Here is a 27,580-nt window from a genome sequence, read left to right as displayed (position 1 = left end):
ATCTACCATTTCTAAGGATGAGAGGAAAGTGGTAAAAGATGAGAGAACAAATATGAAAACCTTTTCTGCTGGGGATTATAAAATAACAAGTACCAGTATACTGAAAGGTGTGATAATAACCAGACAACAAATACAAAAATATGCACAGGGCCAACAAAAATATCTAAGTATTATTGCAGATCACACTCTTTCTAAAACAAATGTTAGGAAATGTGGGTTATTAAACATTATTTTCTGTTCGCACTCTTTGACAATGAATTGGAGATTACACCTGACCATATGCAACTACTTCAAGTAGAGCTGTTGAAATGCGCTCTGTCTCCTTCCGATTGTTGTGGACACTCTCTGCTTTATGATTTCCATGGATTCTCTAAACAAATACCACCCGAATGCGATGCTAAGATGGTCCCGTAAGCAAGTTCGCCGCCGATCGCTTTTCCAGTACAGTACTTCCTCAAATTACCATAATGACGAGGTGTTAACGCCAAGATCCATAAGTGTGCCGTAGCCATCCTTTCGTGAGATGTAGTTTCTTGAAAAACACGTGATCGAGAATTTAGCGTTGTTGGGACTGAAATTTCTGGATGGTTGATCCGGGAAATCGTTTCTTCGAGGAAAGGATAATGCGGGATTTTTACAATGTTATTTAATTAGGATGCTCGCAGGACCATGTAATTTGAACGAATAATATGGAAAAACGTAGTTTCTGGGAACGTATAATCGAGGTTGTATTGTATGTTATTAGTGGTCCTATCGATAAATACTACATAACGAAAGTTATATAGAATTTAATTTCCTGTCATTAAGTCTCATACATTTCTGTCCTACCGGCTATGATAACACAGATATTTATGAATTTGTATTTTTGTTGCTAAGTCCATATCAACGGCGAACCACGAGAAAATGAGTTTACAGAATTTAATGAAAATCGGTATATAGAATCGGGGAATAAGAAACTACAATCTAAGCTATAAAGAGTATTATTCACCCTGGATGAAATTGTAGTTTGGGGGAAGGCGCCTAAAATTTAATTTTTAAATACCTATGTTATTGGTCCTACCGAAAAGTACTACATAACAAAAGTTATAGAGAATTCAGTTTACGATCATTTAAGTTTTATTCCGTTTTACCGTACCAACTATGATAAGAGTGGTATTTCAGAGTTGGAAGAAAACTAAATGTGAAGACCTAATCGAAAGCGCATGACATTGATCAACAATAACATTACATTGACCATTGTTTGTTGTGATGTTCTTTGTCTCTTATGCTGCCACTCAACTCCAATAGATGGGATTACTGCTGCGTACCGAGTATAACAGCCTGACTGAATATTGGCGGGAAGTAGCTGGGGAGTTGGAAAAATTTCTTCTTTAGCATGCCATTCTTCTGATACTGCTGGTATGTAACACACTGGTTCAGCATAGTATTCCAGCTATTCAATCCCTACTCTGATGCACTGTTTTGAATGAGCAGTGTGCACACATAAGGCAGAGGCTTACTTAGTAGTAGTTCTGTAGTAGTATGACCTGGTGTAGAATTACAGTTTAGGCCTATTTCAAATTATAGCACCACGATTCACTAAATAACTCAAAATTCAACACTGAAAAGAGCCATTTCTTAAGAAAAGCTTCTTCCTCATCACTTTTATTAAATTCTACATTCATTTTATTCCAAATAAGCAGTGAAGAGGTGTTTCTCCTCTGGCTTGGAGGAAAAATTTGCCTCCAAGTCAGATAGATATCTGCGCCGCCGGTGTAGTGAATTGAGATTTTCCGATTCATTGGGTACTCTTAGGAAACAGATTAGTAAAAGGGCATAGTTTTTGCCTTGGGTCTTTCCACTATTCGACCCCCAGCCCCGCCCCCCCTTGATCAAAAAAAGACGAAGAGTGTTCAGGGGTCACGGCTGTCTGCGGCTTGGTCATTCCAGCTTTGGAACTTTGGACTGTTAGATCGGCAGTGCAGTACTGTTCATTAAAAGTGAGAAAATGTGTGGTTTTTCGTTTGATGGAGTATTTCATATGAGAGCATTGCTTTTAATCGCGCCATTCCTACTGACGTCATTGTAATGACCTATGTTCATTTCAGTTGGGAAAACCACTAAAATAGTCTTTCTGAGGATGTAAAAAAGCAGGTGGAGGGTCAGTGTCTGCCATGATAATGAAAACTCCCCAACCTGATTCTGACATGGTAGGCAAGCGGGCCTACCATTACAATGAAAATTCCCTAACCCAGTCCTCATATGAGAAAAGATGTTTGGTGACTTCCCTGTCATGTTTCTAGAGTAACAGTAAGAGCTATGCAATTTAATACAATCTTGCTCACAACATATACAATACCTAACCTAGAATTCTGTATACAGTTTAGAATTCCGTAGCAAAGCATGGGTACATCAGCTAGTACATCTATAAAAATAGATGTGTGTGTGTGTGTGTGTGTGTGTGCGTGCGTGCGTGCGTGTGTGTGTGTGTGTGTGTGTGTGTGTGTGTGTGTGTGTGTGTGTGTGTGTGTGTGTGTGTGTGTGTGTGTGTGTGTGTGTGTGTGTGTGTGTGTGTGTGTGTGTGTGTGTGTGTGTGTGTGTGTGTGTGTGTGTGTGTGTGTGTGTGTGTGTGTGTGTGTGTGTGTGTGTGTGTGTGTGTGTGTGTGTGTGTGTGTGTGTGTGTGTGTGTGTGTGTGTGTGTGTGTGTGTGTGTGTGTGTGTGTGTGTGTGTGTGTGTGTGTGTGTGTGTGTGTGTGTGTGTGTGTGTGTGTGTGTGTGTGTGTGTGTTTTTTTTTTTTTTTTTGGGTATATTTCACCTAGCAGCCAAAACTTCCCACCACAGACCATTGATGTTTGTGTGTGGTAGTAACCTCGAGTTTTCCACTGTGCACTGTGTTGGTTGTCGTGGTTCTGTGTCTGTAGCTGTGGTGTTTTAGGAAATTTTGGGGGTTGAAGGTGGCCGAGTATGTATAAAAATAGATGTGTGTGTATATGTGTAGATATGGGGGTTGAAAGTGGCCGACTGCATATAAAATTAGACGCGTGTTTCCGTATATTTCACCTTGCAGCGGAAACTACCCATCTCAGACCACTCAAAATTGTGTCTGGTAGTAGCCTCAAGTCTCCCATTGTGCACTATAGTGGATGTGTGTCAGTAGCTGTAGTCATGTGGAAGATGTGGGGGGGTTGAAAATAGCCTACAATATACAATAATAGACGTGTGTGTCCGTATATTTCACCTTGCAGCCACAAATATCCACCACAGATCACTAGTGTTTGTGTGTCGTAGTACCCTTAAGTCTCCCATCATGCACTATAGTGATTGTGTGCATGTAGCTGTCGTGGTGTGAAAGATATGGGATTTGAAAGTGGCTGACTGCATATAAAATTAGACGTGTGTGTCCGTATACTTCACCTTGAAGCCAAAACTACCCATCTCAGACCACTGGAAATTGTGTGTGGTAGTAGCCTCAAGTCTCCCATCGTGCACTATAGTGGTTCTGTGTTAGTAGCTATGGTGGTGTGAGAGATGTGTAGGTTGAAAGTGACTTGACTACACATAAAAATAGATGCCTGTGTCTGTGTATTTCACCCTTCAGCCTCAAATACCCACCGTAGACCACTGGTAATTGTGAGTGGTAATAGCCTCAAGTCTCCTATCATACACTATAGTGGTTGTGTGTCGGAAGCTGTGGTGGTGTGTAGGAGATGTCGGGGAAGAAATCGGCCGACTGTATAAAAAAAATACATCTTTGTCCGTATATTTCACCTTGCTGCCATAACTACCCACAGCAGACCACTGGTGTTTATATGTGGTAGTAGCCTAATGTCTCCCATCGTGCACTGCTGTGGTTCTGTGTCTGTAGCTGTGGTGTTTTAGGAAATGTTGGGGGGTTAAAGGTGGCCGAGTATGTATAAAACTAGATGTGTGTGTTTGTATATTTCACCTTGCAAATACAACTACCTGTCGCAGGCCACTGGGGTTTTCGTATGGTAGAAGCCTCGAGTCTCCCCGTCGTGCACTATTGTAGTAGCATGTCATAGGTGTGGTGGAGTGGGAGATGTGGAGCTTGAAATTGGCTGACTTTGTCATTGAATGTATTAAAATGAGTGAGAATATACTGGAAGGATCAGAGTAAGAAATTACTCTAGAAGGCTGTGATGTGTACTCCGTGGTTTTATTCACAATGTTTGATTCATCTTGCAGGATTATGGTGATCTCAGAACGATTACAGTTTTCTGTTTGAATCCATCTGTGAGTATTTTTTGTATTTCTTGGATATAAAGCAGTTACTTTCAGGCAGTAATCCTAACTAGCAAAAGAAAAGGAAAGTCTGTTTTCATACCAAGAATTCCGTTGATCTGAAGTGATTTGTCATTTTGTTTCAAACGATTACAATTTCCAGTGAGATAAGCTTATACTATGACTACCAATAAGGCTCAGCATCAGTCGTTCCACTATTGCAGAGTTAATTTGAAGGATTTCTCTTTCATCATGGTGAGCTCTATGTTGCTTTCTCGCAAGTTGGACAATCTGTTTGTGCAGGAGCTAGACAATAAAACATCAAATGTAGTGTACAAAAATGTATTTTTATGAAATGACTTAGAATGCAAGATATTTGTGTACCCCAAGAAAGATTAAAAATAAAAGAAGAAACAGAAAAAGAATTGTCTTTTAATGCAAGTCTTCTGTATTATATAAAGAAAACTACACGGATGTACAAAAAAAAAAAACAGCTTGGATGATGAATATTAGGCCTCGAGAGATAATCACCAAATCACCCTTGTTGCAACTTCTGATACATTTCTCAAGTTGTGTGTATGTATAAAAATATTCTCAGCACAAATTGATTACATAGCAATAAATACTCACTACCTTTCCTTCACAATAATCTGGAAGCTGTTGAGCGAAAGTAGTTCTCCTGAAGTCTAAACCATTGTATAAAAAATTCTTTTTAGCCAGTCCCGGCTAGCTTTGAAGTCCATGATGCCTAGTTCCATGGCTATAGCTAAAGCTTTCAGTTCACACTTCACTTGTAACTGCATAACTGTATTGTCTCATAACATCTATATAACCACAGATCTTCTTCTTCTTCTTTTTTTTTTTTTTTCAAGTTCTGGATGCTTTGGTGTTTGGCTGTAAAATGCCCAGTGATTGTTATTTGTTTCTTGAAGTAATGTTTCGCTTTTTTGCTACTCACAAATATAACTTTCTCTGACATACTGCTTTCCTGCTGTGTGGTTTCCAATGTCCTCTGAATCTTCAATAATGCTTTTTTACTTAGCCATGAATGAGCAATAATGAGAACTTGTAGCCAAACTTAACATAAGGTTCACACTTCACTTTTAATGTGCTACTGATGCAGCATAGACTGGGGTCAGATAACGAAATCCATTGTTTGAGGCAAAGCGATATCAACTTTATTTCAAATAATACCAGCGCCCCAGTTTTTCTTCATTAATTCCGGAAAAAAAAAATTGCATGTATATTCACGTATATAAAGCTGCTAATGTTTTACAGCTATAATCAATCAATCAATCAATCAATCAGTCAGTCAATCAATCAATCAATCAATCAATCAATCATTATCCTCATTTCTCACCAGACAAGAATTTTCAATAGAGTTGGCAACCTTAACTGAAAAACAGGAAGTTGTGCTTTGCTTTAACTGCTTCAGAGCCAGCTCATGCAAGGTCATCTGGTCATCTAACCTGGCTGGTATGCTGACTTTCTCTAGTATAGTTGCTTCCTGTATTGTACAGTTTCATTGACCAAAACTGTTGTATTAAGACATTATTTTTTTAGAATACCAGTATATACCAAACTATGGATCCCTGGGCATCCATGGAACTCACTTGGGGAACCATTGATCTAGTAGATCCAATACTATAACACAAGTCTCTCTAGTGGATTAACAAAATATCTATTAATTTGCGACAGACTGTTATGGAGCCATTTGATACTTATTCTCAACTAATGTTTCTTTACTAGAGCCCAGATTATATGTAATTAACATATTCTGTTGCCATCTATGTAGCTACAAGGAGAGCTAAAATATCAGTGAATCACACTGAAAATTCCAGGAGTTTAAAGTTACATATTTTTACATATTTTGATGCATGATAAATATTTTGATTAAATATTACATATTTTAAATATTTTGAAGGATGTAGGGCATTTGAAAGTAAATACAATTCATTTTTCACTAATTCTACATCGATTTAAGTTTTTTAATTAAACATTTGAAAATTGTTTAAAAGTGTGTATGTCTCAAACATCTAAAAATAATTTAATTATTTAATGTGGGGTATTCTGTCAAAGAATTACATCCCTTAGCTATGTTGTGATGGTGCAAGTCTTGGGTGTCTCAAGCTGTGTCTATCAGTCTTCCCTTACACAAACTTTTTCACATGGTTCTCCTTTCAGATTTCTTTTGTGATCCCTTCACCAGTCCTTGGTTTAATGTCATATGTCATAAGCACCCTTTCTGTTTCTTTCTTTCTTCTTTGGTTATTGCCCGTGCTTCACTTCCATAAAGGGCTACACTCCATACAAAACTCTTCAAAAACATTTTTTTAATAAGCTTATTTGTGTTTGACGAGATCAAATTTCTGCTCTCGTAATAAGGACTTTCCTTGCTTCAGCAAGTCTGCAATTACATATTTCTTTGCCGGGCAATTTGAAATATGCGCCAGTGACTTCATGTGAGGTTGAAAGGTTTTACCTTTATATAAAAACATCCTAACAGACAGATGGCATTCGATGACTGCAGAAAATTTGGAAAAATATTTAGTTATTAATTGTGTCTCAAGATTGAATAACATCTGCAATTTAAACTTTTTTCGGTTTTGTTTCCTTTTCTATGTACAAGAATACATCAAATAAAGTTTAAATATTAAATTACATATTTTTTTATTTATTACATATTTACCTACAGTAGAACCCAGTTTGTCCAAAATAAAGGGGGCGGGCCTTATCGGTTGACGTGTTTTTCGGATAACACATGGTAAATATTTTCGGAGGTTGAATGTCGAAAAAAAATGCATAAACTCTGTTAAGCAAAGGTGCATACTGTAAATTAACATGAAAATGTTTACATAATGTCACTCGTTGTATAAAATCAGTGATTTTCTTCTGAATTTTCTTGGTGCAGCGTTGTCGTGCACCACCGTGTAATCAACAATACATCAGCTGGTGTAGGTTCAGGACGAAAAAGTTTGAGTGGCGTTTATAAAAGTAGGAAAGATCACAATATGAAGATAAAGTTGGAATTCAAGAGGACAAACTGGGGCAAATATTCATTTATAGGAAGGGGAGTTAGGGATTGGAATAACTTACCAAGGGAGATGTTCAAAATTTCCAATTTCTTTGAAATCATTTAGGAAAAGGCTAGGAAAACAACAGATAGGGAATCTGCCACCTGAGCGACTGCCCTAAATGCAGATCAGTATCGGTCGGTCGGTAGGTAGGTAGGTAGGTACTGTATTTTAATCAAAATTCTAAATCAGTCTTACCTCCAATGCATTAAATCCATCATCTAATGAAACTCGATTCTCAGAAGAACTATTGTCAAGGTCGGAGTCGTTTGCATAATCTTCGTGACGAGTAATACAATAGGACCTAATAATATTAATTATGATAATGATGATGATAATAGTAATAGTAGTAATAATAATAATAATAATAATAATAATAATAATAATAATAATAATAATAATAATAATAATCATCCTACTTTTCCAAGAACAAATGTATCATGAAATGAACTAGAGGGTAAGAACATGTTTTGTTTTATGCAACACGTGCATTCTAGCATAAGTCATAATATAAAAATAGAGTTTGCCTAGTGGCTCGCAGCACATATAGCAAGAGAATTACCAATATCAACGGCTAAGAACGAGAGGGTAAAAACAAAATATTAAAATACAATTTTGCCAGAGCATTTTGATTATGCTGGGTTTCGGTTCAGCAAAGTTCAGTTAAGCGGGGTTCTACTGTACATATTTTGTCAATTTTAGCTCCATATTTATGTACATCTTACTCATTTTTATATTACATACTAGCTGATGTACCCGTGCTTTGCTATGGGATTCTCAGGACTGTCTTCGTGGTTTTCCTAACTGAAGTCAGCTTAGACCATTACAAAAATTTCAGTAGGAATTTAGTAATTAAAAGTAATGTTATTATACCAAATACTCGATCAAATGAAAAACCGCACATTTTCTTACTTTAACGAACAATACTACGGTGCCGATCTAACAGTCCAAAGGTTCAGTGCTGGAATGACCAGGCCGCAGACAGCCGTGAACACTCTTCTGCCATTATTCCGTTAGATATGCGCACTGGTCATTCCAATCAGTGCCTCAGAGTAGGGATTGAATAACTCACATGCTACGATGAACCAGTGTGTTACGTACCAGTAATATCAGAAAATTTATGAACCAGAGGAATGGCATGCTAAAGAAGAAAGTTATCTAACTCCCCAGTTAATTCCTGCCAATATTCAGGCAGGCTGTTATACTCAGCAAGACCAGTTAAGTTGGCCGTGGGGTTAAGGGGGCGCAGCTGTGAGCTTGCATCCGGGAAATAATGGGTTCGAACCCCACTGTCGGCAGCTCTGAAGATGGTTTTCTATGGTCTCCCATTTTCACACCAGGCAAATGCTGTGGCTGTACCGTAATTAAGGTCAGGGCCGCTACCTTTCCACTCCTAGCCTTTTCCTTTCCCATTGTCACCATAAGACCTATCTGTGTTGGTGCGACATAAATCAACTTGTAAAAATATATATATATATAAAGAAATAATTATGCCTGAAAATATGGTAGTAATACTGCAGAACTCATTAAGTATCCACAATTTTACTACTCAAACTTATTATAATAAATAACAATGTCATAAAATTGTAATGGGCTTGGACAGCTCAAGAATGGCATATTTATGAGCTTACATTTGGAAGATAGTGGGCCATCATGTCCTTCCCCACTGTCGGCAGCTCTGAAGATGGTTTACCGTAGTTTCCCATTTTTACACCAGGCAAATGCAGGGGCTGTAAGGCAACGGCCGCTTCCTTCCAATTTCTAGCCCTTTCCCATTCCATCATCACCATAAGACCTAACTGCATTGGTGCAACGTAAAGCGAATTGAAGAAAAAAGCAGGGCATATTATAACCATGATAGTATGCTGTCTGTTCTTTTGTTTGAACTAAATTTATAAGTACATATTGTAATTGTTTAATGAGTTTCTGTTGATCATGTCTGTTTTAATGTTAGGGATGTCGCTGAGTTCGGCAGTATTGTCTTCAACCAGAAAGTTTACACAGCAATGGTAGCTGTCAGAATATAGCTTTATACTGTAATTTATTTAATTTATACTTTACCTTCTTTCAGTTAAATTTTATAACTACTGCACCGATGGCATTTTACATTTTGTAGTAAAACTTCATGATCTATTTTTTCTAGATAACTCAAAGCGCCACCTTCTATTGCGAAAGCCAGGTACTGAGAACTGTCATGCTACCATTTTATTGGCTTGTTTGGCTGATGGTAACATGCTGCCACCCACCATTATTCTGAAGGTAAGATTGAAAATACTAGTTGTATGTATTATACAAAAATAGTCCATAGGAATTTATGTAATTTATGAGTCAGACTTCTCAAACTTTTTGTGGTTATACTCAATCTCCTCAGTCACCATTGATCTGCATTTGGGGCTGTTGCCCAGGTGTCAGATTCTGTAACAAATCATGTCAGTGTTTTTTGCAGTTGTAGGCTGTGGTCCAGGAGCAAGTGATTGTCCCGACGTTTCACTGAAGACTGCGTTCGGCATTGTCAAGGGTTCAGACTGACTTTGATAGCAGCGAAGCTCCCAGTGGAATGTTGTAATAGTGGAAACCGTCAATGAAGTTCCAATCTGCTAAAAAAAAAAAACACTAGGTTTTTTCCATTACAGATTGGAACTTCATTGACGGTTTCCACTATGGTCACTTACAGTCTACCATGCACATGCTACTTCTCTAACACAGCTTCTCAATTTTGTCGCTGCCCTCCCGACCATTTAAAATAAGGCAAACACACCTAGCCAACATTGGAAATACCGAGCTCGATGGCTGCAGTCGCTTAAGTGTGGCCAGTATTCAGTATTCGGGAAATAGTAGGTTCGAACCCCACTGTTGGTAGCCCTAAAGATGGTTTTCCGTGGTTTCCCATTTTCACACCAGGCTGTACCTTAATTAAGGCCACGGCCGCTTCCTTCCCACTCCTAGCACTTTCCTGTCCCATCGTTGCCATAAGACATATCTGTGTCGGTGCGACGTAAAGCCAATTGCAAAAAAAAAAACAACAACATTGGAAACAATATTTGAGAACGGGGCTGCTAAATTGAGAATGCTACTCTTTTAAATTTTAAATTCATCAGCGTTCTTCCATCACTTATCACATACACTTCATCTGGCACATTGTTTCCTCTCAGACTTGGTTTCTCAAGCTTTTTTGCTCCCCTCCTAGCCATTCATGGTGATGGTATTTCTACAAAGACAGACTGTCAGCCTGAATTTTTAACACAGTGATTTCGTCTTGTTTTTGAATTGTTATCAAACTAAAAGTTTTAGACTAAGAGGTCCGCAACCTCACTATTAGCACTTATTGTTTCATTTCTGTCTGTATCATTTCTTTTCTTTTCTTTAGGTTTAGCACACTTTTTTACGTTCAATTATGTTTTATATCAACCTTTTTTCACTGAATTTGTCTCAGCGAGTTATTTATTACTCCATCTAATGATATAAATATTGTTATTATTTTTATTATTGTCATGTCTCTTTTGTTTTTTATTTGTTCCTTCAGTATGTTTTTAGCTTGTATTTTGTAGATTACTTTAATCCCCCCCCCGCTCTTTCACTGTAAATGGCTCAAGTGAGTCGAAACCTGTTTGAATTTTATTGCTCCATCTAATGATGGAATTATGTTTTGTATTGAATTAGGGGTATACATTTAATTTTTTCCTTTGTAAAGTCTTAGACACCTGCCGTGGAGAGAGGATTTTGCTTGTCTTTGGCACACCTCAGTAGTTCCTGGATTTTCTTCATTGGCCTTTATATGTTCTATACCCCACAGGACTCCATCCAGTACCCTGCCTATTCTGTCAGTTATTTTCCCAATATATTTCAGAAAAGCTTTAGTTGCCAGCCACTCCTCTTCTTTCTCCCTGGTTGTTGGACATCGGGAATGGAGTTCTCGATGGATATCTTTATGGCTGTACCCATTAGCAAGTAGGGCCATATTGAGGTGGCTGAGCTCCTCATTTATGTGCTGAAGTTGACAAATTCTCTTAGCACTGTCAGCTAGCGTCTTAATCACTCCTTATTTTTGTCGTGGGTGGTGGTTGAACGTCTTCTGAAGATAGCGATCTGTCTGGGTCGGCTTGTGATACACTGTGTCTCCCAAGTTTAAATCAACAGTCTTCATTACCAGAACATCGAGGAAAGAGAGTTTTCTTTCATTTTCTGTCTCCATAGTGAACTGAATATTGCTGTTAATTCTATTCATATGCTGTAAACGCAGCTGTAGTTGTTCCTTTCCGTGCCTCCACATCACAAAGGTGTCATCTACGAAGTGCAGCTACGCCTTAGGTTTTAGTGGTGCGGTCTCGAGTGCTGTTTACTCAAACTTTTCCTTAAAGAAATTTGCAATTACTGGGCTCAGAGGACTGCCCATGGCAACACCGTCGATTTGTTAAAAGTTAGAAACTTCATTATATGTTTCGTGTTGAACTGGGATTAGAGTAAATTGAAAAGGTTAAGGAACCACCTTTTCAATACAATGCATTGAAAATGTTAATGATCTACCTTTTCAATACAATGCATTGTAATCAAAAGGTTGATCCTTAACATTTTCAATTTACCATTGATTTGTTCATAGAAATTGTCATTCCACAGGAAATAGCTTGTGGCGAGGCAGTGGTTGAACAAGTTGGTAATGTCTTCGGAAAAAATCTGAGCGATGTAGTCCAGGGCCTCATTCGTAGATACCTTAGTGAAGAGTGAGACCACGTCAAAGCTGACAAGCAGGTCTTTGGCTTCTAACTGGATGTTCTTCAGTTTTTCTGTGAAGTGGCCTGAATCTCTGACGTACGATGCAAAGTCACTAGCGCGCCAGTAACACCCAGAGCACACCAGTAAACAGAAAGCACATGGGTTGTATATTAACTAAATGGACCGCTACTGAATACTGCAATTATAAATTGAAAGTAAACAGCTTTATAAAAGTGAAAAGTGAAGAGAAACTGATTTAGATGATGTACATAACTTTAATGAGGAAATATCATTACTTAACACATATAAAGTATTTTTAACTCCATACCAAAAAATAGGCAGTGCCACCACATACACATGTTTTTAGTGTTTACCTTATTTCCCAGATTATTTGAGATAGGGTGTAATGATTACACTGTGAAGATGTCAGAGATTTTGGACCCAGAGACCTACCGCAGACTACCGAGAGATCCAACCAATCGGATTCTTCGTAACACCAACAGCATTATTAAGGCCTCTTCATTGCAAGACATGTTATTCTCTATAGAGTGATAAATAAGTCACAAGATTGTGAGCAACTGCAACGTGACCTCGAAAATGTTGTGAGATGGACAGCAGGCAATGGTATGTTGATAAACGGGGTTAAAAGTCAGGTTGTGAGTTTCACAAATAGGAAAAGTCCTCTCAGTTTTAATTACTGCGTTGATGGGGTGAAAGTTCCTTTTGGGGATCATTGTAAGTATCTAGGTGTTAATATAAGGAAAGATCTTCATTGGGGTAATCACATAAATGGGATTGTAATTAAAGGGTACCGATCTCTGCACATGGTTATGAGGGTGTTTAGGGGTTGTAGTAAGGATGTAAAGGAGAGGGCATATAAGTCTCTGGTAAGACCCTAACTAGAGTATGGTTCCAGTGTATGGGACCCTCACCAGGATTACCTGATTCAAGAACTGGAAAAAATCCAAAGAAAAGCAGCTCGATTTGTTCTGAGTGATTTCCGACAAAAGAGTAGCGTTACAAAAATGTTGCAATGTTTGGGTTGGGAAGAATTGAGAGAAAGAAGAAGAGCTGCTCGACTAAGTGGTATGTTCCGAGCTGTCAGCGGAGAGATGGCGTGGAATGACATTAGTAGACGAATAAGTTTGAATGGCGTTTATAAAAGTAGGAAAGATCACAATATGAAGATAAAGTTGGAATTCAAGAGGACAAACTGGGGCAAATATTCATTTATAGGAAGGGGAGTTAGGGATTGGAATAACTTACCAAGGGAGATGTTCAATAAATTTCCAATTTCTTTGAAATCATTTCGGAAAAGGCTAGGAAAGCAACAGATAGGGAATCTGCCACCTGGGCGACTGCCACCGACCGACCGACCCACCCACCCACCCACCCACCCACCCACCTACCCACCCTCCCTCCCTCCCTCCAAAAGTGAAGCTCTACCTCTGAGACTATATGACTTACCCAAGATACACAAGAACAACGTACTTCTACTTCCCATCGTGAGTGCTATTGGATCACCGAACTATGATATTGCTTAACATCTGGCCACCTTACTACAACCTTGCATGGTGGCACACAGTCGTACATCAGAGACTCAGGCCACTTCATACAAAAACTGAAGAACATCCAATTAGATGCCGAAGACCTACTTGTCAGCTTTGACATGGTCTCACTCACAGTTAAAATTGAAATAATAAATAAAGAGGTTCAACCTATTCAGTACAAGAGAATAAGAAATGCAGTGATACTTTTCAATGCGGAACAATGAAATTTTTATCTTTAAATGGTCTCACTCTTCACTAAGGTACTTGTGAATGAGTCCGTGGATTACATCGGTCAGATTTTTCCCGAAGACATTACCAACTTGTTCAACCATTGCTTCACCACAAGCTTTTTCCTGTGAAATGACCATTTCTACGAACAAATCGACGGTGTCACCATAGGCATTCCTCTGAGTCTGGTGATTGCAAATTTCTTTATGGAAAAGGTCAAACAAACAACACTTAAGATCACACCACTGAAACATCAGGTGCGGCTGCGCTTTGTAGATGACACCTTTGTGATCTGGAGCCATGGAAAGGAACAACTACAGCTGTTTTTACAGCATCTGAATAGTAATAACACCAATAACCAGTTCACTATGGAGACAGAAAACGAAGGAAAACTCCCTTTCCTTGATGTTCTGGTAATGAAGACTGCCGATTTAAACTTGGGGCACACAGTGTATTGCAAGCCAACCCACACAGACTGCTATCTTCAGAAGACGTTCAACCACCACCCATGATTTAAAAAAAAACAAAGAAACAGAATGATTAAGACGCTAGCCGACCGTGCTAGGAGAATTTGTCAACCTCAACACTTAAACGAGGAGCTTAACCACCTCAATATGGCACTACTCGCTAAAGGGTACACCAATAAAAATATCCAACAAGTACTCCATCCCAGACGTCCAACAACCAGGGAGAAATAAGAGGAGCGACCGGCAGCTAAAGCCTTTCTGCCGTATATTGGGTAAAAAACTGACAGAATAGGGAGTGCACTGGAGTCCCGTGGGGTAAAAACCATACATAGGCCAACGAAGAAAACCTAGAAAATACTGAGATATGCCAAAGACAAGCGCCATCCTCTCTCCACAGCAGGTGTCTACAAGATCCCGTTCAGCTGCGGTCAGGTCACGGGATCTTGTAGACTACAAAAAGTAGCATCGCCACACAATTGAAGGAGCACAACAGACATAGTCAGTTGGGTAGATAGATCATCAGTCGCTGAACATTCGCTGCTAACAGGCCGTGACATACAGTACAGCGACACCAAAGTACTGTCAACTACTGTGTCTTATAACCCTCGGCTACAGAGGTATATATTTCGTGTGGCTATTTCTAGCTGAGTGCATCTGCCATGTATAGGAAACTGCACGTTATTGTGGTGGAGGATAGTGTTGTGTGTGGTGTGTGAGTTGCAGGGATGTTGGGGACAGCACAAACACCCAGCCCCCGAGCAATTGGAATTAACCAATTAAGGTTAAAATCCCTGACCCGGCCGGGAATCAAACCCGGGACCCTCTGAACCGAAGGCCAGTTCGCTGACAATTCAGCCAACGACTCAGACAGCTACAGAGGTAAGCCATTGAAATCCTGAAGCACACCACAACAGCTTCAGCCGTAAGGAGGAATCTGAACAGGTAAACAAAGCCTTGTTTCCGGTCCTGAAAGCCTTAAATCCGGAAGGACATGATGCTAAGGCAGAACAGAAAAAACAACGGGTGATCAGTTGCCTGTCTCCGTCAAGGCAGGTTGATGTACATCAGGCTCTTTAATTCTTCAACCATTGCCAGGCTGAGTGGCTCAGACGGTTAAGGCGCTGGCCTTCTAGCCCCAACTTGGCAGGTTCGATCCTGGCTCAGTCCGGTGGTATTTTTTAGGTGCTCAAATACGACAGCCTCGTGTCGGTAGATTTACTGGCACGTAAAAGAACTCCTGCGGGACTAAATTCCAGCACCTCGGCGTCTCCGAAGACCGTAAAAGTAGTTAGTGGGACGTAAAGCAATTAACATTATTATTCTCTTCAACTATTGGCCGAAGAACAGCCAGTCAGCAACCGCACCCCCAGTATGGCGGACTAATAGGCGAGCAGCGTACCATAGCCTGCAGTATGTAATGAGGTGGAATTACAACACCACTTCATTCCACTGAGAGCTTCGCTGCTATCGACGTCAGTCAGAACTCTTGACATTGCCAAACGCAGTCTTCGATGAAACGTTGGGACAATGACTTGCTTCTGGACCACAGCCTACAAGCACGGAAAACACTGATATGATTTGTAGTACTATATGATTCTGTAGTTCTTTACCTAGTCTGTTGATGAGTTATTCCAATTCCTAATCCCTCTTCCTACAAATTAATATTTGTCCCAATTTGTCCTTTTTAATTTCAACTTTATCTTCATTTTATGATCTTTTCAACTCTTTATTTAGAGTACAATGCAGTCGCGAAAATAAAATATTCACTGACTTTGCCCACAATGGGCAAGTTCCACAGACTCTACAGTGTGATGGCAGTAGTGCCAGGTCTGTAGTTTAGTTCCTTTAAGAGAACGGATATGACCTAGGCCACCATCACTCAGTTAGCAGTGCAACTATCACAAAATCGGGAAATTGTGAGTTCGGATCGCACTGTTATCCGTTTCATAATCTGTAAGTTTCATTTCCGTATTGATTATATTCACAAATATGAAGATTTGAAGCTTTCACCTAATCAATACATATATGTCTGTCTATTTTTGTTCTGTACTTAACATCTCTTCAGTATGTACCTACTATATGTACTGGACACAACCTAATACGTTGAAAGTTTATTTCAAGAACATGAATGAGATTAGTGATTAACCCATTGGACTCCCATTTAAATACTCCTGCGTGTCACACTGACTCAGATTTAAATCCCAGTGGAGAAGTTGTTTGTGCAGCACAATGGAAAATATATTGTTAAAAGAAAACTATACAAGATATTAACATGAAATTTTGTCATAAGATGAACGAATACATGTATTCACCTTAAATTATGTTTTTGTGTGATAGATTAGTTGTGGAGGCCTGGCATGAAGATTTTGCTCATCTCTCTCTGAGTCATTAGTGATATATACATTTCCTGATTCATTAACACTCAACAATTCCTCACACAAAATTATCATCTTCTAATTCCTGTAGGTCTTCACTTACACTATCGTTGAAATCGCTATCTAAAACACTGTTAATTAACTTCACTAATTCTTTGTGTTCAGAAACGCATGCGCTGCTAATTGCCATATTGACTACTGGCTTGAAAGGAATTTAAAATATTTCCGATTCACCGTATACACGTGGTGTGAAGGTCAAACAAGGGGAAACTTCGACATACCCTCGCGTCAACATTCTAGTATATGAAAATCTTAACGCAAGAGCCATCTGTTACAAACTGAGTAGACTATAGAAAGATATCTGAGCATTGGCAATGTGCAGGCGCAACTCGTCATCCGAGTTGTAGGCCATGTGTGCGCAAGCGGGCGTGCCTCGTCATCTGAGTTCATTAGGTTAAGAAAATGCTTATCGTGACCCAGTAAGTTTAAACAAAGAGCTTTATAGTTGAAAAAAGTGTGCTAAATTGTTGTTAATTGTTTATAAAAATTGTTATTTACTATTTTACTTGCTGTAAGCCTGACTACAACAGGGAAGAAATGCTTCCGTTGTAAATGCCTTCATGCCTCACCTTGATATTTACATAATGGTTATGTGGCAAAAGGCCATGGATAGGGACTGAATTAATACCTAAGTGATGTCAGCTCATAGGCTACTCCAATTGAATACCACCATTTTATTTCGACACATGAATCACCATCAACAGTGACATACACTCTCACTCCATATGAGCGCTGCAAAGAGGTTTTTCAATTGAACCCAGACATTTGGCAAGCATTCTAGTGATTAGGAATTGTATATCACCACCTCTAGTACCTTGCTGGCCAACATTTAGAAGGTGAAAAGAAATTTGGCCATCGGGACTCAAACTGGCTGACCGCAGTATCACAGCATAATGAGTTGGTGACACATATATTCACAAATTAACACACACATAACCTTAATCACAGTATCAAAACACTTTACTTCGAGAATATCAACAAAGCCGCCATTATTAAAAACAACTGCCAACACTTCAATATGGAGGTTACAACTTTCAAACACAGTTGAAAACAGATGACTGCATATTTCAATATGGAGACTGCAAATATTGCATGTCAGCCTGGGATATATACCGTACTTGCTAAACCATAACTCTACTAAACAACAACTAAATTTTTTCGTCGTGATCGTCCCCTTATATATGTGCCTGGTCCAGGCTTCTAGAAAGTTACATAAAAAATATACCTTCATGAAAATTCTAGAGTGCATAATACACAGTTTACAATGGATGGAATATTCTCAATCGTTCTTGTCACCTATTACCATTCTGGAAGTTACAGTGTGTTTCACAATTATGGATTACAGTTTATATATACAGGTAAGAATAAATTATAATATTAATTTACAGGTATTTACATTAACTGACTGATATAAATGTTTATATACAGTGCCTGTTTCATGACATAACCTCAAAAACAACGCGATAATTTTGCATGATGTAATAATAATAATAATAATAATAATACTAATACCAAATGGATGTAACACTTCACAGCTATAATAATTGTAAAATAATAATATAATTATTATTCAGTGGCAACAAAATTATTATTCAAGCTCGATATCTGCATTAGTTACCTATGAGTGAGAGAATATTGTTTTCAAGTTATACCTGTTATCGCACTTGCACCAGTAGTCCCAACTTCCCCTAGCCAACAAACCTGCCCAACACGTTGTACTGGTACTGTATGTACCTAACCATAGGTCACTGAGGGTTTTGTAAGTGTGAATGTTGAACATGGTTCACATATGAACAAGTTATATAGCAAAGTTCAAATCAGAGGTCGTGAAATGTTCAGAAGAAAATGGTAAAAGAGAGGCAGGAGAGGCAGGAGGCTCATAAGAATGTTTGTCGTTGGATGAATCAGAAGATCTCTCTCGAAAAAACCAATAGAAACAGACATTTCAGGGTAAAAAAGCAAAATACCCTCAGGTGGAAACAGAGCTGCTAGAATATGTGCGCAACACAAGAGCTCTAGGTTTTGTTATATCTGTTGAAATGTTTTAACTTGAAGCTCGAAATATAGCCCGTACACAGAACATTTTGTCTACTGAATTCAAAGCCAGCTATGAATGAGTAAGGCGTTTTATGAAGCGACATGATCTGTCAATAAGGCGGTGTACATCAATGGCACAACGTCTTACGGAAATATACCAGGAGAAACTACTCTAGTTTTAAAAACACGTTATCAAGCTTTGAGAGAAGAATGACTACAACCTGGCGGCCATCGATAATGCTGATGAAACACCTATGTTTTTCGACATGCCAGGAGATATCGTGTAAAACGAAAGCTAAAGGTTTCCACATATTCAATACTGTTCGTTGTAACCTTAGAAAAGTTACATATATTTGTTGAAACTAGTTTCAGTCTTACCAAAGACCATCATCAGTCAAAATCAAAGTTAAGGCAAGACTTGAATGTAGAAAAAATTTATGAAGCAAGCATAAAATTCAATGCAAGACAAGTAAAGATTTGAAAAACACTCATCACAATCACACGTCCTGTGCAAGCTCTCAGCTTTCCTCCAATTTGAAGATTGCACTTCACAGAAGACCAGATGAAACATTAAAATACCAGCACTTGAGGAATATTCTAGAACTCAGCTCAGCTGAAACAAGTGTGAACAGAATGATATTGATGGGAAAGTGTTGAAATATTCATTTGTTTCCAATATGGATCATTGAAGCACTTGAAGAATCTTCTAGAATTCAGCTCATCTGAAATTAATATGAACAGAATGATGTTGATGGGAAACAGTTGAGATGTTCATTTGTTTCCAGCATGGAGTGGAAAAAACAAGGAGAAAAGAAAACAACATGAAAAAAATGCCCAAGGTGGGGCTGAGGTATGTGGAATGGTGAATGATTGCTGGAGGGAGTTTAGGGTACCGGTACTTAATTTCTTTTTATTGAAAATAGGATTTAACCATTTTTAAGACTTTTAGATCCTGATCAATATTCGTGAATTTATGGTTTGAGTCCTCATATGTTTTCCCATAGCTGAAAATCTATTATATTTTCATGATTTTACATTTTTTAAGTACCTCGTGTCAAAGATTCTACCCATTTAGCCGATATAGGTGGACGGACACCTACTACATTTAAGCATATAAACACCTGATCTATAGAATTTTTTTATTGTTATTGAGTTTGTGTTCAGAATTGATAAATTATTATTACCTGTTTTAAAAGATATTTTTATATTATGTATTTGATAATGTTGGAAATCTGGTGTATCTGTGGATTATTAAAAGTGAAAGTGGAAAATAAGGTTTTTTTATTAGTTTTTTCTGCCTTAGTGAGAGTAGTGAAAATTCGACGTCTGACTTTATTTATTCCTTCTATGAAATGTTTATTATATCCGTTGGGCTTTGCTAGTTTCTGATGGTGTTTAATTCATGTATAAGATCTTTCTTGACGTTGGGATATTGAATGCACGATGAACCCTGCTGTAGTATGCAGCACGTTTGTAGACTTGTGGATGTGAATAGTCTTGATGAATGGTGTTTAGGTTTTGTGTAGGTTTTCTGTGAATTTTGTAGCTAAGGAAATTGTGGTATCTTGAGATAGTTAAGTCTAAAAAATTGATTTTATGTTCCGTTTCTGATTCTACTGTAGAGTGAATTTGATATATGTATCTAGTGTGTTTAAGTTTGAAAGGGTGGTGGTAGCGTCAATTAAGTTCTCATCCATTATAACTAAAGTATCATCTACGTATCTGGCCCAAAATTGAATGATGGCGAAAATATTATTGTTAAAAATTCAGGTATGTTCCAAATAATCAAGGTAGATTTCAGCCAAGATTTCTGAGGCTGGTGACCCCATCGCTAGACCAATGTTTTGGTATATAGTTTTGTTAAAACAAAAATAATTGTTATTTAAAACAAATTTTAAAATAGAAGTGAATTCAAAAATGTCAAGTTTACTTAATTTACTGTATTTTGTCTAATTCTGTTGTATAATGGAACAGAACAAACTTTACATATGGGGATGATGGGATACATGTTAACAATATTGAATGAATGGATGGAGTGGTTAGATTTGATTTTAAAAAGGTTGATTTTGTCAACTCGTTCTTTAGTGTTCCTAATAGATTTGTTGGCTAGAAAATGGTAATTTCCTTTTAAGAATCTCTGAATGAACTGCAATATTTTATATAAAGGACTGGGTCTGTAATTAACTAATGGAAACAAGAGGGGTCCACCTATTCAATACCATATAATGTTATAAGAAAAATTATAACATTTTATTATACTCGGTACCGGTTTCGATGCTGGTGTGCATCATCATCAGCCAAAAATAAGAAAAATATACATAGACAAAGTTACAATAAACAATGCATAAAGTACATACAAATTTTACAAAACCGACAAAACCAAATTAAAAACGGGTTCCATAAACATTAACCTATGACCTAAACTTAAAAAATAGCACCAACTGTCTTAAAACTATGAATATACGTCCTCTTGATAAAAGTCCTCTGAATATAAAAAACATTAAACCATGTGCGAGCAGATTAAATTTGAGGACAAAAACCAATGCTTCACTATCATAAAAGTCCAAGACCATAATTTTAATTTTGTAAGAACATATGTATGAAAGGTTTTCTTGCTAAACATTCACTGAGTATTAGAGTAACCGGTGCAAGAAATAAGAAACCATTTTTCTATTGGTTAAAAATGGCTGTCATTAAAATAACACAACCAGTCAAAAGACGTAACAACTTCCCATTTTGCATAATAAAACATATGTCTTCTCTAACTTAGCCGCTTTCTTTAAGTATTAGATAGCACAATCTTTTTAATGAAAATTGGCGGACGCTGTGTTTCCAGGGTACTGTTCTCGGTTCAAATTAGGACCTGAAGCAAATAAAAAAGAAAAGAATGTCAAGAAAGGCTTTTTAAAAAAATCTTGTTGTAAAACTTTTTTACATGAATAAGAGACTCACCTCTGGGAGCGTATATATTATGTGTTACTAGATGTAATTAACTATCGGTGTGATGGGGATGTCGGCTTTATGGATTTTTGGAAGTGGTCAGGCCATAGGTAGGCCAGGATTCATGTTGATGAGAGAATTACATTCATATTCTGTTAATATGCAAGATGAATTTTTTAGTATTTGTTTGAGTTGACATTGGAGTTTGGCGGTGGTATCTTTCTCAATTGGGGTAAATGAACTATTAGAATTCTTCTGTTTTTCTTTTCTTTAGCTTTTGTTTTACACAGTATTGCTCTTCAATATGGATTAATATGAAATGTATTACCTATGCCAGGAGGTATGACAGTAAACGAGCTCGGTGTTAGTACAGTTAAGGTGCTTACAGTGAGTGCGGAAAAACAAAGGTGCACTGTGATGTTGATATAGATGTTGATTCCCATAGGGTAGCTGGAAAATTTATAATGTCCAATAATGGAGCATTTATATTGGTATCACTATGATGTTAGCGAACTTATACCGCACCCTATTTTTAAGCATAAGACTTTCCCCAAAGAAAAGTTACCATCCGATGTTATTGTTTGAGTGCAACAAAATGGCTGGATGACTGAAGACCTTTTCATGGACTGGTTAAAAACAATATGGTTTCTGTGACCAGGTGCAGTCCAATGCCCACATGCTTGTACTTGACAGTTTTTGAGGTCATTTGACAGATGGCATCAAGGAGAAGTGTTGGCAAGAAAAGTGCAATTTGGTGGTAATACCTGGAATGTTGCAACCTCTCGATATTTTTGTCAACCGTCCTTTCAAGGCAATTTTGAGACGAAGATTCCATAACTGGATAATCAGTGCAGCAGAAAGGACTCCAACTGGATGCCTGAAGAGAATTTCCCTTCACAGATGTGTGAATGGATTGCTGCAGCATGGAAAGAAATATATCCAGACATTGTTCATGAAAGTTTCAAGGTGGTATCAATTTCTAATGCAATGGACAGTGGTGTAGGCCTACATCAGATACTGAACGTGAATCTAGTGATGACCAAAGTATTAGTGAGTTAATTCAGCAAATGTAACAATTCAAGTAATAACATTTTTCATAATTTTTTCTTTGTTCTGAATATAAGCCCCACCCCAGTATTTTGTCCCAAAATTCGAATACGAAAAGTGGGACCTATACACGCGTAAATACGGTAGTTCTTCCAGCATGCCTGAATTCTGCTAGTGAGTTCTAATTACATATTTCCAGTTTCTTCTAAGACTGATGCAAGGTAGGCTCTATTTGAAGTGTCCTGTGGCACAATATAGATTGAAATAAAGATTTTTTTTCATGGACCCTCTAAAGTTGGTAAACATGCAAACTTAAGGGAAAGATTGACAAAGTAGGATTGTAGGAGAAGGCAAGTGAATTTCTGGATGAATATGGATAGGAGTATGCAGTATTTCAGGAATTATAAATGACCAAGGGGAGTGTATATGTGAGGATTTAAGGAAGGCAGATGTATTTAGTCAGCAGTATGTCAAGATAGTTGGATATAAAGATAATGTCCAGGTAGAGGAAGTGACTTATATTGATGAAGTACTAGAATTTTATTTTGATAATAAAGAGAAATCAGCATCAAACACAAACACACTGTTGGTGCCACCGCATCATATTTGTTATTGTGTGATACTGTCAGTTCAGAGGTCTGAATGCAAGCCCCTCCCCTGGCAAAGTTTTATTCTTCGACTGGTGCTCTCATTTTGCAATAACAAAGTTTTATTATAATCCACCTGTTTAATAATTATGTTGTTGTCACATTTAAAATATCTTATTGAATTAATTAATGAGTAATTTAAAATATTAAAATGTTATATAAATTAATTAATTAATGAAGATATTTTAAATATGACAACTTTATAATGTATTGAACAGTAGATTATAATAAGATTTTGTTATTGCAAATAACAGATTTCAATACGGATTAAAACATGAGATTAGTCACTTGCAATGGTGCTCTCATGCCAGTCCTAAGCAGATTTAACAACACAGCCACGCAAAGCTCATTTGAATTCGCCCGCGAATCAATCTGATCGGCTAGCTGATAAAATGACTACAGTGTGAGATACCAACTTATTTAATCAAAGTCAAATTATTTGTTTCAAATTATTTAATTATCAGTATGACCAACCCTCTAATGCTGGTTCACATTGTTTCCGACCACTCTGTATGAATGATATGAGTAAGGAACTTGAATCGCAGATAAGGCGCTTTGTGGATGATGTTATACTATATAGAGTAATAAATAATTTACAGGATGTGAGCGACTGCAAAAAGATCTCAATAAAGTTGTGAGATGGTTAATGAGGTGAAAAGTCAAGTTCTGGGTCATCTTCACCAACTTTAGCCCCATTTAATTTTTATATACTTTTGTCAATACGTACATTACTGTGATACAACTTATTGCTTAAAGGTCATCTTCATATTGATTATCGAAAGCTGTTGAACACATCTAGTGGCTTTTTGTGAAAAAAACTTACTTTGTCTAGCTATGAACACTGGGGATAGGGTATGATATTAATTGAAGTGCAGTTCGTTTAGATAACTGGACAACTGGACCTGATACATTATGAGATCTAATAACTGGCTTGTCCTATAAACCACACACTAGTCTTATAGAGTGTAAAAGTATTTTAAAGGCATTTCATTCCCCTATTTGTCCTCAAAGATGTTCAGTCAATCAATCAGTCAGTTAGTGCAAACAATCAGTCACCATTGATCTACATTTAGGTCTCTTGCTTAGGTGGCAAAGGTGGTGGTGGTGGTGATTATTGTTTTAAGAGGAAGTACAACTGGGCAAGCATCTTCTATATAACACTAATCAGAGAGAAAAAACTGGAAGGGGTCCGACACTTTGAAAAATAAAGGTATCGGCCAAAGGAAGACAAGGGCCATGAAGGGTGTAAAAAATGAAAGACTCCCTGGGCCTCCATACATAATACCGGCAGGGTCGGAAAAGAACAAGAGTTGACCAAGAGAGGTCGGATAGGATAGATGAAAGTGAGGAGCATGGCACAAGTAAGTGGAAGCAATGCCAGGACTCAGCTAAGGGCCCCATGGTCGCCAACCCACGCTCCAAAGTACAGAGCCCCTGGGGGCCCTTTTAGTCACCTCTTACGACAGGCAGGGGATACCGTGGGTGTTATTCTACTGCCCCCATCCACAGGGGGATTAGGTGGCAGATTCCCTATCTGTTGTTTACCTAGTTTTTTCTTAAATATTTCAAAGTAGTTTGAAATTTCCAGTCTCCTTGTAGAACTGGTGTAAGATCATCTTTGCTTTCATTCATCCAATTCTAATAAAGCTTCTATGCCTTGTACGTAAATGGTGTATTTATACATATGTCCAGGAACGGTAGCACAGATTTTACGCAGCCAATAATTACTATCAAATCAGGTTTCATTGTGACCAGTAAATGTTTTGTGATTTCCTTTTTAAGTGCCTACAAAAATCATTCTAAATGAGAAGAGCTAAGTATTTTGCACCACTGGGTCCAAGAAAAAATTTTAGCTCGTAGTTATTTGTATATTACTTCAGTGTGTATTCAACAACTTCTGATATAAATAAAAGAGCAATTTCAACTGATGTACAGTGAAACCTCGTTAGTGCATTCCTCATTAACATGCTTTCCCGCTTAGTGTGTCATAAATTCGAAGTCCCAATTCTCATCATATTAAATCTATACAAAAATAACTCCCTTATCACGTCACCAATTTTCACTATTACCGCTTTGTACGATCACATTTTTCCTAACCCTGAAAATGTTATTTGTCATCCCTTGTGAACTTGGGTAATAGTTGTTGCCACAGTTATGTGATTAGGAGAGAAGGCCTTGAATTCCTGAACTTCACAGGATAAGTTGTACCTTCGGAGAGCAACCAGTTAGCCTCAGGAATATTCAGTTTTGCTTGCCAGTTAACAGTGAGATTGCTGTTTGTGCTTGTATTTTGCATTCCGTTCAGAAGTTAGAAATTTATTTTGTGTTAAGTGGTACAGTGAAGTGTAGGGAATATTTGTTGCGTGTTACAGTAGCCCATTTCTGGATTAGAAACATAATCGTATGAAACTGACTAGCATGGTGCATATTTGTCTTGTGATAGCCTAATTATGGATACCGGTACGGACAAAGTCGTGAAATTCCTTACTAATGAACACAAAATTAAAATCCGTCAGAAAGTGGACTGGTGTTCGCATCTTTAAGCGCACAGAGGTCGCGAATGTTGAACTCGCACCTTCGAGTTTCGTCTTGATCTCACAAATTGGTCGAAGTTTTGTCGACTTCAAAATGGTGGCCCCCGGTCGCACACAATTCATTGTGTAAGAGCATGATCAGAAAATAATGCTTAATAACCCACTGCTCCGAAGTAAAAGGCTTCTACTTACATTCGTTTTAGAAAAAGTGTGGTCTGCAATAATACTTCCGATATTTTTATTTGCCCCAGTGCACATGTTTACGTATGTGTTGTCTGGTATTTATTATACCTTTCAGTACAATTGTTATTTTATAAGTCCCAGCAGTTGTTCTTGTGTTTTTTCACACCTTTTATTACTTTCCTTTTAAAAATTGTAGATAAAATTTTCACTGTACCTGCAGAAATACGATGTAAAATGCCATGTTGGAAAAATCGTATCTAGTGTTTCCATATCCCTGTTGAATAGTTTTTATTCATATATTCAGTAGTACATTGTCTCTCTTAACACGTTCTTTTTCCTCGTCCCCTGCAGAAATGTCTTAACGAGGTTTTACTGTATTTAATTTGTAAACTTATAAAACCTTGTTATTTAAATAGCTAAAATGTGTCTGTGTTTCAGAAGAATACTCTGGATAGTCAGGCCTGTGATGACGATGATGTTGGTAAAGATCTTCTTGTACTCAGGCAGGAGGATGGGTTGCTGGATGATTCCTGTATGAACCAGTGGTTGGACCTAGTGTGGTTCAAGTAAGAGTTCATTTCTTTTTATTTTATATAAGTGTAATATTAGGAAGTTAAGAATTAGTCTTCTCTTTATCTGCATTATCTCCATTATCATAGAAAGTAAACTATTTGTCAGAGATGATCATAGGAGCCTTATTAGGAAACACTACCCAGAGGGCCATGACAATGGACTCCAAGGAAAGAATTAAAAACAATGTAGATTCTATGCTTGTTGATCAAACTGAATTGCATGTATGACTTGGGTCCATAAATGGACCTACTGCTAAGTTATAACAGTGGCGACGAGGATATAAGATTGTTAAAATGACCGAACCTAATCCTGAAAGCAGCAATGGGCCTCAGATGGAGGTTATTACTAGTACAGTTGGTTCTTTAAGTGAATTCATATCAAGATCGTCCGAATCATGGGAGATGTATGCAGAACAACTAGAATTCTATTTTGAAGCAAATGGTATTACTTCTGAGGTAAAGAAGAAAGGAATTCTTTTCTCAGCTTGTGGTAAAACTACATATGTAACACTCCGCTCATTAGCGGCTCCTAACAAGGTAAGAGATTTGTCGTTCAGTGATGCTCTAACATTGTTATCATCATTACAACCTGAGACCGAGCAAGTATGTACAAAAATTTAAATTTAATAGACTTGATCAGTTACCTGATGAATCACTAGCAGATTAGATGTGACAATTAAGCAAGTCTTGTGACTTTCGCGATCTTGAAGAAATGTTACTCGACAGATTGATTTGCAGTATGTCTGATGAATGGCTCCTCGCAGATTCTCATTTAACGTTAAAAAAAGGTTTATGAGGAAGCTATGGCGGACGAATCTGCCTCAAAAAATTCAATGGAGTTAAAAGATAAGCATATCCCTGTTCATCAAGTTGACATTGGGTTAGCAGCCCTGAAAGGATTGGTAGCAATAGTAAAAAATCATTTATACTCCTA

At 37.8% G+C, this 27,580-nt stretch overlaps 1 protein-coding gene across 1 annotated transcript in view; it reads left to right on the top strand.

The window, feature by feature from the left end:
- Positions 1-27,580, top strand: part of LOC136874552 (uncharacterized) — a 188,851-nt gene that overhangs the window by 102,562 nt on the left and 58,709 nt on the right. The window contains exons 10-11 of the mRNA XM_068227842.1: positions 9,440-9,555; positions 26,513-26,640. Of these exons, the coding sequence (XP_068083943.1) occupies positions 9,440-9,555; positions 26,513-26,640 (244 nt within the window). The remainder of the gene's footprint in view (positions 1-9,439; positions 9,556-26,512; positions 26,641-27,580) is intronic.

This window comes from Anabrus simplex, chromosome 5 (assembly GCF_040414725.1).
Source record: "Anabrus simplex isolate iqAnaSimp1 chromosome 5, ASM4041472v1, whole genome shotgun sequence".
Classification (NCBI taxonomy): domain Eukaryota; kingdom Metazoa; phylum Arthropoda; class Insecta; order Orthoptera; family Tettigoniidae; genus Anabrus; species Anabrus simplex.
The sequence above is the reverse complement of the archived record's forward strand: the minus strand, read 5'-3'. Positions and strand labels throughout refer to the sequence as shown.